Source organism: Parambassis ranga, chromosome 3 (assembly GCF_900634625.1).
Source record: "Parambassis ranga chromosome 3, fParRan2.1, whole genome shotgun sequence".
Taxonomy (NCBI): domain Eukaryota; kingdom Metazoa; phylum Chordata; class Actinopteri; family Ambassidae; genus Parambassis; species Parambassis ranga.
Window position 1 is genome coordinate 12,921,433 of NC_041024.1, and position 11,333 is coordinate 12,932,765.

Sequence of the window (11,333 nt, forward strand, 5' to 3'; positions counted from 1 at the left end):
AATACAGACATTTTTAATTTAGGTGCAAATAAAACACTCTAAAACATTGGCTTTTACAGTGACAGTAATTCAGTGCTGTTGATGACTATTACGCAGTATTCAGTATATGATATTGAGGCTATAAAGATAGGAGCAAGGACATAATATAGGAGATATGAAAGAACATTTGCATGACAGCACAATGGATATATATATATATATATATATATATATATATATATATATATATATATATATATATATATATATATATATATATATAGAATATTTATTCAATAGTAAATATCCTCACAATCACAGGCGAAGGGGAAAAAGAAGCAGTGTGTCCGAGGTAATAAATTATTAGAATTTGAAATAGCAATATCTTTGATCTATGTCACTTTATAGACCTCACTGTCCAATCAATGCTGCGTTTATATTACGTATTCTCGAGTTGTTGTGTCACACTTAGCAACGGGGTAAACACGCCTCCTCACAAATATCAAACTTTTAGTCTGCTCCTTTCTCAGTGTCACTCTGGGAATGTTCTAAAATAACTTTTAAGCTAGGAGTCCTTTTTTAAGCTAAGATAAGAGGGGATTCTAAGAACTTTGTGAATACGGCCCCTTATATTTATGTTTATGTATGTTTCTCATTTGTAGCAGAGGGTGGCGTTGCGCATTTATCGGCGACAATAAGACAACGAAGAAGAGACTGGGTTAAGTGGTGTGCGTGCGCATCCAGTCAGTAATCTTGAGGTAAAATGGCGTCGGGTGCCATTTCAACGGAGTGTAAGAAGATAACAGATTTAAGAGTTGTTGATCTGAAATCCGAGCTCAAGCGAAGGAGTTTGGATACATCTGGCGTTAAGAGTGTTCTTCTTGCAAGACTACACCAGGTAACAAAAATTAAGCTAATTTATGCAGTTATTATTGTCAGTGAGCTCGAGAACGCGATGCAGAAATGCTAACGCTAATGCAAGCTAAATGTTGACCAGACGGATTTCCTGTTAGCGTATTAGTTAGCTTAGTAGTGTAACTGTTGTTGGACTAATGCTTTTTGGTATGTACTTACATCTTAGAAAAACAGCTGTACACAAAGTTCGAAAAAATACATTTGCTTATGAATAATGACAGTTTGTGTAATAGTGTAATTACCACTGGTCGGTTTAAGGCTCACCTGAAATGAATAGGGGTGCTGAAACATACACGAAAGGCCTGCGTTTGCTGTCTCTGCAGCAGAATACGTGAACACGGCTTCAGGCATGGGTGCTTAACGTGCAGTAAAAGTAATTTCGTTTTTAATATTAGATAGACCAAGCGCTTCCTCATTTTAGATGCAACAGATGTGTGTTTTCACATTGAGTATCCAAGGTATGACTTCAGATGCTCTATGTTTATCCATGTGTCTGCATGTACAAAAGTATAGTTGCGATGTCACTGCATTAGCGAGTTATGCTAAATTTAGGGTGTTAAAAATGAAAATGTTTATTAAAACTCTCCATTGCTGCTTGCTGTCCTTACATTTAACATGTGACTCTAGACTGCAATTTAGAGTTCAATACAATGTGATTTATAATCAGCTTTTGCTCCTAGGAAGCTTGTGATAGCTACAAAGAACTTACACATGCCATTAGTTATGGCTATTTTATTAACATTTTTTTATCCAGCAAATGAATATATTCACCATCGTCCGTAAAACATACTGCATACATACAGCATTTCAAGCATCATCACAGGTGCATTTCAAACTACTCAGTTACATTAACTGTGTTTTTATCTTCTCTTTGATCTGTGTGTGTACATATTATTTTTTTGTTGCTGCCATGTGCTTGTATGTGTGTATAAGAGTTTTTTGCTTGTGTTTATTGTATTTATTCTTTAAAATGCTGCTACTACAGCTTAATTTCACCATGGGGATTAATAAAGTAAATCCTAATTTTTATACTGTATGTGTTATCAATAATCATTATGTGTCAAATATTTATTTAATTCAAGGCTATTGAGGATGAAGGTGGTGACCCAGATAACATCCAGCTCTCATCCGATGGAGCAACTCGAAAAGGTGGAAAAGCTAAGGGTAATTTGGGTTGTGATTTTTATCTAGAATGAATCGGCAAGGCCATGTTTTGTAGTTTTTTTAATTAATTTATTAATTTTTCAGGGAAAAAGGTGGATTCAGAAGTGGACCCCACTGTGGAGGGAGAGGTTTTCTCCAAGGTAACCTTGGCCTGTGTTTCTCTTTATTTGTTGTTTGCCACTATTGTGTGTTTTTTGGCTGCAGTAAGTAATGACCAAAATCTGTCTATGCTTTGTTGCTTTGTAATGCATTGAAAATTTCATTTCAGTGTTTTTTTGTTTCTATTTTTATAGGAAACTGAGGAGTATGAATCCGAAAAGGGTATGTATGCTGGCAAAATAATGACCAATACTATTGGTTTAGTTCCCCTGTTACAGCTAACATGTATGATAGCAACAAACTCCTGCTACAAAACATAACCTATATTTAGTGGTCTGTGATACTTGAGCTAGCCACTGCATTACTTAGAACCCAGTACGTTAAGTTTAAAGGAGCAAGCTATGCTTCATGGAGATACAGCTGAAGTTTTTTGTGCAACACACATGAATCACTGGATATTGGTTGCCTCGGTTTAGGTACCCAGTTTTTCATGGATTATGCAAAATAATTTAAAGACAAATTCTGTCTGGTTTAGTGGATTTCTGAAGCCTCTGGCATTCAAGTTTTAACATTCACCAAGGAAATGAGAAGTTATGTTCACAACTTGACACTTTATATTCATCAACCTCAAAGTTACAGCATCTCAGTAGTATTTGCGGATCATTGTACTCTCCTGTTGAAACTGATGAGCGACATAGTTCGACAGACCATCCACAAGTGTACTGGTAGATCCGGACACTCCATGCCATTATCCAAAGGATTCGGGCCTCTTACTGCAGGTCTTATCAGGTAAGATGGCCTGTGAAAAAGGGTTGGGATTTGAGTTTGCTGAAGGACCACAACACTCCTTAAATCTCTCCGCATCAGAAAGAAGAGACTTCATTTAATCAGCCTGCAGCATGATGTGTGCAGAGAAGAAAACCCACACTACATACAGTAAAGCCTAAGACTGGCAAGGACAGGACTTCTGTGCCCAAAGGGATGCATTTTATGTACGCCTGTGTACTACTGACTGGACATATTACACCATGTTGGATTTGAGGAATGGTCATTTTTGTTGATTTGAAGACTGACATTGAAGACATTGATTACATTATTTATTGAAGAAATATAGAACGTTCCCGAAGCATCCTTTAAATTCTGAAGACTTTATATGGACTGACCAGCTGAGGATGTACATTACCTAATGGAGAAAACATTGGATGAACTGAAGAGTTTTTCCTCTTGGTTTGAACTTTGTCAAAGGATTGAGTCCTGGAAAGATGACATCATCATAGGAAGCATCTGGAACTGCACATCACATTGTGAACTTCAGGAAATGAAGACCACTCAATCGACCCCCGTTTTCAGTCAAGATTGTGTGTTTTGTGTCTTCCTGTGGTGTCTACGCCCTCGATGACCATTAACACTAAATGTGCTTTATATTCTACTTTTTTAGGTCATAACATGCGAGATGTCAATGTTAAAAGTTGTGTTTTGCCATGTTTATCCTTATTAAATCCCTCAGATATAACTGATACAGATGATGGTACTCGTGAAAATTCTAAGCCTGCACCATCTGAGGACATCCTTGCTCACTCTGAGGCTGAACCAGAGTCAGAAGCTGTGGCAGCTGAGGCTGATTCAGAGCCTGAGCCAGAGGTGGATGAGGATGCGGAGCCAGCGGCAGAAGCAGAGGTGGATGAGGATGCGGCGCCAGAGGCAGAAGAAGAGATGGATGAGGATGCGGCACCAGAGGCAGAAGCAGAGGTGGAGGAGGATGCGGAGCCAGAGGCAGAGATGGATGAGGATGCTGGTCCAGAGATGGATGAGGATGCTGGTCCAGAGATGGATGAGGACGCTGGTCCAGAGGGTGATGAGGAGGCTGACCCAGAGATGGATGGGGATGCTGAGCCAGAGGCCGAAGTGGCTGAGATGGATGCTGAAGCCATGCATTCCTCTAAAGAAGCTGAGGACGATCACCTATCCGTCTCAATCCCAAATGATGATGCCATCACCCTAGATGTTGATGGAGATGATCTCCTGGAAACAGGTAAACATGTGAAACTTCCAGATTCAGAGGCAGAGAAGGGCACTGATGAGCCAGAGGCCTCTGCTGAGATGGGCCCAGATGATGACATGAAGGCGGAAGAGATGGAGGACCTCAAGGATGACGGGTCCAGAGGTGAGCCCATGAAGAAAGACAGCAGAGATGCCCCGAAGAAAGCTGAAACAGGAGATAAAGACAAGGATTCTGGGAAGAAAGGCCCCACCACTACTGGGGCATCAGGTCAAGCAAAGAGGTTTGTCTTTCTATGTCAGTTCTTTGATACTACTACCAAGTCCAGCTCACTAAGAACGCAACATTGTGGGTAGCCTCAAGATGTTTTTTGCCATAAGGGAAATGTTCTTTGATGTACCTAATCCTGCCATTTACTACTTTGATTTATTTCTCTGAAGTTGGTTAAATTGTAACCAGGAGAAAACAACTCTTATTTTGTTACTTTGACCTTTCCAGCCTTTTCCAGTTTCTGCAAAAGGCACTATAAAAGAGCATTAGTCTCTGTGATGACAGTTTTTTTTCTTTTTGGTCAAATGAATCACTGAAGTTGAACAAACCTCTGAAGATTTCATTGGTCCAGGGACTAAATTGGCTGACAACCTGACCCTTCTCACCACTGGAAAAGCAATGAAGCCTTTGAGACATTGGTTCAAATCCACGCCTTGCCAAAAGGATTTTTTTCTCGACATTACAAAATGTTTTATTCCAGTAGCTGTCTGCCTGTCATTTTACACTATGATTTTATGTATTTTCACTCATTTCTTGTTTGGTGTTGCAACATTTGCTTTGTAGCTCTTCAAGAGACAGAGATGGAAAAGCTGCAAAAGAAGGTAAAAATTTGTTAGAGACCTGAAATTATCTTGTGTTAATCAGCATTATGCTGAATATTTAAACCATATATTCTGAATGTGCTCTGTAAAGGAGCTGGCAGCAGTAACGGCTCTTCTCGTAATATATGGGTGAGCGGCCTGTCTTCAAACACCAAAGCAGCTGATCTGAAGAACCTGTTTGGCAAATATGGGAAGGTAAATGACATGGATGTATTTTCTGGAATTAGCTGTTGCTTTTTTGCAGTATCTGTGGACATACTACAGAAATTTTATGCTTGCTGTAATAGGTAATAGAAAAAAATGTTTTCAACAGGTTTTAAGTGCCAAGGTGGTTACAAATGCACGCAGTCCTGGTTCAAAGTGTTATGGCTTGGTGACGATGTCTTCCAGTACAGAGGTGACACGGTGTATCTCCCACCTTGATTGTACAGAGCTCCACGGACAGCAGATATATGTCGAAAGAGTAAGTAAAACAAACAAGACCTCATGGGATTCAAAATCTGCATCGTTTTAGTCATTTTTTGTCATGTTTTTTTTTCTTAGGCAAAAAATGATCCATTCAAGAAGGAGCCTACAAAAAAAGAAGCAGAGGACAAATCAAATGATAAACGCGGTTCCACAGGGACAAAAGTCACTAACAAGTAAGTGTCTAGGAAATGTGTTGAAATCTTTTGTTCATTGACATTCTGTTTAACATTTTGTCCATTTTAAATTTAGGGCACAGCCATCCTACAAAAAAGAAGACAAGAAATCTGATAAACCTTCAGAAAAGGACAAAGATTTGTCCACAAAACAGGAGGGCAGAAGTGGAAGATCTGAGTCCGTTTCATCCAACTCGGGACAAGATTCTTTAAAGAGGGATGACAGAAAGCATGGACGTAGGTTTTTAGTCCTAATTTAGCACTTGATAAGAAAATCTAGTCTAGTTGTCTAGTAATGAATATTTCTTCTTCCTTTTTTCTAGGAACAAAGAGCCCAGGCAAGATGATGGTGGTTGATCATGCTAAAGGAGAGTCTAGCTTTGCCAAAATGAGACCGTTCAGGAGGGGAAGATATTTTGATAAAGTATGATATTTAAAAAAATGTATTGGATTAAAATATGTTTTCACGTAATTTTTTATGCTTTAGAGGACATAAAATTTTGTTTTCTTCTCTCTCCAGCCGTCAATGAACACCAATGTTCAAAGGAGGCCACCAAAATGGTTGATGCTTCCTGAAGAGGTATGAATCTCTATCTCTATAACTCTGTTTTATCTTTGCTTTTAACTGGTTGAACATTTTTTGTAACTTGTAATTTATATTTTTGTTTCAGTTGGAGATGATCAAGGACAAACGGCGACCATTTAATAACAAAGGGGAAGTTGGAGGTATCTTGCCCTTTGAAAAGATGAAGGAGCAGAAGGAACAGAGGATGCGTGAGCGGATGGCTCGTATGGAGCGAGTCCGTAGAGCTGTAGAGTTGCGAAGGTAGCTTAAATTGAAGATGATCTTTTTTTTTTTTATTCATATGTTTAGAAGAGGCCCTAAAATGATATTTCTTCTTAGGCGACGTGAAATTGCAGAACAAGAACGTCGGGAGCGTGAGCGTGTCCGTCTGTTGCGGGAGCGTGAAGAACGGGAAAACCTGCTTCGGGAGCGCCAGAGATTGGAGATGGAAAGACAAAAACTGGAAAGAGAACGCTTGGAGAGGGAGAGGCTGGAAAGGGAAAGAATCCGTATAGAGCAGGTACAGTAAGCATGAATAAATTTTCCTGCTTCGGGCCTCCAGAATGCAAGTGATAGTTTGCATTTTCACCAGTTTGATTTAAAAATTGTTTTTGTTTGTTTAAAGTCATACCGGTACTTTAAATGTGGCTCAAAAATGGGTAGACATTTAACAAATATCTACGTCATGGCTGTAGCTTAGTGCTACTAGAAATGGTTGTCAGATCTTATGCAAAAGTGCAACAAGAGGCAAATAAAGTCTAGTGTTAAGTTTTGGTAATACCTTCTACAAATACTGAGAGTATGCCATTAGATAAGTTGCAGAACACTGGCAAAATATTAAACGGTTTATTTTCCTGACAGATAATTAGGGTTTGGTCAGATTTCTTGTTTAAATTGTGCAGAATGCTGTGTTGCTACTATAGAAGCCAAGCAGCTGAGATTGTGTTTTTTGTCATTAGCTGACCTATAATTTACTGTTTTCTTCTGCTCTAGGTGTGTTAAAATGGCTGTGATTTTTAATATCCACATTTCTCACCAATTACTTTTGATATTGTTTTAGGAAAGGCGCAAAGAGGCAGAACGCATGGCACGGGAACGCGAGGAGCTGAGGAGGCAGCAGGAGCAGTTGCGTTATGAGCAAGAAAAGAGAAACAACCTCAAAAGAGGCCGTGAAGTGGAACACGGGTATAGACAATTTTTATCCTGTATCCCTTATCACAGTATTATTTGTGGAGAGATTGTTGCCATCTTTTTTGAGCAAAACTTCAACACTTGTATTCGTACCTTTTACCTGTGATACTCTACAATGCAAATAAATTAGAAACTAAACACCAAATGATTTATCAACATCATCACAAGTGTTGCCACCCCTACCTTACGAAGAATGTCTGTACTGTTCTAGTCGAAGAGAAGATCCCTATTGGAATGGCAACAAGAAGATGCAGCCTGAGTCTGAGGTCCGGATGAACCAAGGGTCCAATTATAACAGACAACAGAACCGCTTTTCCAACTTCACACCACGAGACAGGGGTCGTTTCCCAGAGGCTGCTACTGAACAGCACAACACTTATGACCGGTACGAATTCCAGGAATTTACTTTAATTTCGACTTTAAGGTGATATTCTTTGTTTACTGAGTACCAAGATTATCAACTGCAAAAGCAACTTTTACAGTATAACTGTTTCCTGCTTCTTTTTCTCTTATCTTTCTCTAATTTTACTTAATACTTTTTTTCTTGTCTTGTTCTAAGACGTAACCGATTTGACGGAGAGCCAGAGGTAAAGAAGAGTCGACCTGGTCCTCACAGAGATGGTCCTGGCTTTGATCGTTACCCCAAAAGCTTTGAATCAGTACGTAGACCTGAGCCGCCGCCTCCACAACGCACTGAACTCCGGGACACCAACCGCAACAGGGATGATAGACGCCCTGCTTCCATGCATGATCGCCCTGTAGGAGCAAGAGCTGCAATGCCCGGCATGTCACACAATCGTTCACCCAGAGATGGAGGGAATGGGTGGAAAAATGATGGAGGGATGAACTCCAACAAGGGAGATATGAGGTAAAAAAAATCCTTATAAACAAGAAGAATTGTGAGTGTTTTTCTTTTTAAAAAGCAATTTACTTAAAGTGTCTTTTTCTGCAATGAACAGAGGTCCTATGCGTATGCGTGCTGATCGGTCTGGCAGAGACGGTCCAGGTCCTACACTTAGAGGAGGCCCCTCAGTCAGCCGCGCAAGGAACTTTAATGATCGAGATGAAGGAAGACCCATGGTGATGAATGATCAGGTGAGCTTTCCTTCTGGAAAAACTGCCTTTCCTGGATTCTAATGTGCTTATGGTGCATGATATTGACATAGTTGAATGTATTATGCTTTCTTAAGTCTAAGGTCAATGTTTTTGTAAAACTCTATATGTCCCCTAAGTTATAGTCACTTACATATTACTGTTCTTTTGCTTTTGCAGCCATTCAGCTCTGGCCGGCAGGTCGTGGTGGAACGTCACAACAGAGATCAGGGAATGAGAAAGGAGTGGCATGGTGGATCAGGCTCCCAAGGTGGGGGCTTTGCCGATAATCGCAGGATGGGAGACACTCGGGGCAGCATGATGCCTCCTTCCAGGTATATCAAATATACCAACAGATGATGAGAAAGCGGAATAGGTTCCCTTGCTCTCAGCCGTCTTAGACATGACCTTTGTTTCTCTGCAGTCACTCTTCAACTGGAATGAGCCGAATTGTACAGATCACCAACAATTCCATTCCCAGCGGTGGCACTGTGGGTGGATTCAAGCCGTTTAAAGGAACGCCGCGACAGTTCTGACCACAACCACAGTTCTTGCCACTTTAAAGCACCAGAAATTTGAAAAGACTTTTTTTTTTTTTTACTTTTTTTGTTTTTGTTTTTTGTGGTGGCTCATTTGTGGCCATGAGGTTAACGACACTAGATTTTATTTTGTATAGACAAGTGTTTACCTCGAAGTAGGATTTCCCTGGCAGTTCAGCTGTTACCATTAAACAACTTTGTGCACAAGTTTTAATGATGTTTAGGAGGTTATTGTACAGCCCTAGGTCTTTGTAACACATTTTCAAGTGATTTTACGACTTCTCTTATTGAGTGTTGTATGTACATTTTCAGTAACCTTGTGTTCACTTTTCCTGTGTAATATGTTTTATTTTAGTGTATTATAGATCTCAGTGACAGGGAGACGTTTTGTTTTGTTTTGGATTCTGAAGTCACGCCACATGGCGTGAATGTTGTGCTTTGTAAAGGTTAGTTGGTTTTACTAAAACAATGTCACATTGTAAAATAGCCTGCATTGTAGCAAAATACCTCTCATATGCCATTAGTTGAATTGCATACAGTTCTTTGTCACGTTAATAAAATTTGCAGGGCATTCCGTGGTATCGAGTGCCTGAGCAAACCAGAACACATCACTTTGTGTGGTTCTGGAGATTTGACTATGGTTCTAAGCCTTGTAGGCCCAGTGTATAGTAAGTTCTCATTGAATTTTTTTCAAACTGGTATTATCGGCCTCATTGGTGCTTAATTTGACCCTGTGATGCTTTCATAGGCTCATACTGTTTGCGACCATGAAAAACGTAAACGGTGTGTAATCTGCTGTTTGAGAGGGCATATCAGTGCAGTTATTATTTTGTCAGCTGTGACATGCCCAACACTCAGTGACTCTGAAGAGGAAGAGGTACATCTTTATTGTTCAATCATGTCAGTTTATTTATTTTTTCCATTTAAAAACGTATCAAGCTTCTTAATCCTTTCACAGTTGGACCAATTCTGTTCATGTAGGACTGCCATGCATGTAACTCGGCATCACTCATTCTTTACCTACAATCTGTAGTAACTGGTTGATGAAGCTCGATTAAACAATACAAAAAATGAGAAGCTGAATGACCTGTGCTGATTGTCAGTCATTGCTGGATTACTGCTTAATCCGATGTGAACGATTTCTCTGAATTGCTTGAGAATCTGCAGTCTGTATGTAATTCGCTTAATCATGTTGAACAATCTGAAAAGATGAAGCTATTTTATAGTAGAAACCATTTTAATACTAGAAATGTGAACAATATGAACTCAGTGACTTTAAAGTATAGCCTAGAAATATACCATGGTCAGATCTGAATGATCATCAGTATGACAGATATAATACTTACAGTCTGATAAATAATCAGAATATGGCTCCTCTGTGTCAGCCTGTCACCATGGCAACACCTGCCTGTGTAAGTGACCTTGAAAGCACACCTGTGTTCAAGTCCATCTCCCCCTCTTAGGGCATGTATTTACATGCATTTCCACCCTCCAAACAACTTTGCCACGTGTCCAAACCGAAGCACTCAGACAAAAAATATAAAAACCATGAGAGTCCCAAGATGTTTCTCTACAAATGTGTGTGATTTCATGTTTATGCTGTGAAAGATGGCTTTGGCTCTGGAGGCCAAAAGGTTTGGTTCTCGGCTTTGAGGGTCACATTGTCAGAAAGCCAACCGATTTTCTTCGTAAAAATCGTAAAAAAGGATTTGACCATTCACTTGTATAAACCCATTTTTTGTTTGTGAAACGGTCCAACTTTAATTCAAGTCTTGTCCGCTGGTATTTTCAAAACATTAAAAATGTAAAGCTTTTTTGAAAACATTCTCATAAATTTGCTTTTGAAGTGATCAGTACTCAATAGACACGATGACAACAAACGATTTTTTTTTATTTTAGTCTTTTATTATTCTGGTAACTTCTAATCAGGTTGAATGTCCCTCGTCTATAAGGCATTTTGTATTATATATATATCTCACCATATACAATATGTGACTGTAATGTGAAAGGCTACATACATTATTTGGTCATTTATGTAAATAGATGAACATAGAAATCAACACAAATGAGTAACCTTCCATATTCACAAACACGTTCCTTTTGCTTGTCATAAGAGAAATATAAACAATAACGGGCCATACAGAGGAAAATAAAATTTAAGGGGTAGTTAAAAATTAAAAAAAATTAAAATAACTGCCTCACATTTCAGTCCACACTATACATGCATCACAAAGTAAATCCTGGGAGTTTGATATTGCATTAAAGAAAAAATCTCCC

At 39.2% G+C, this 11,333-nt stretch overlaps 1 protein-coding gene across 1 annotated transcript; it reads left to right on the top strand.

Annotated features, from left to right (window-relative positions):
* Nucleotides 1-706: 706 nt before the first annotated feature.
* On the top strand, nucleotides 707-10,751 carry sltm (SAFB-like, transcription modulator). Its single transcript, XM_028401622.1, has 20 exons — nucleotides 707-877; nucleotides 1,977-2,058; nucleotides 2,143-2,198; nucleotides 2,352-2,379; nucleotides 3,665-4,439; nucleotides 4,991-5,028; nucleotides 5,120-5,223; nucleotides 5,342-5,491; nucleotides 5,572-5,669; nucleotides 5,746-5,906; nucleotides 5,993-6,093; nucleotides 6,190-6,249; nucleotides 6,341-6,495; nucleotides 6,574-6,754; nucleotides 7,295-7,419; nucleotides 7,637-7,810; nucleotides 7,985-8,293; nucleotides 8,385-8,520; nucleotides 8,698-8,852; nucleotides 8,942-10,751. The coding sequence occupies exons 1-20, from the start codon at nucleotides 743-745 to the stop codon at nucleotides 9,051-9,053; spliced, it is 3,135 nt and encodes a 1,044-aa protein (XP_028257423.1). The 5' UTR covers nucleotides 707-742; the 3' UTR covers nucleotides 9,054-10,751.
* Nucleotides 10,752-11,333: the final 582 nt, after the last annotated feature.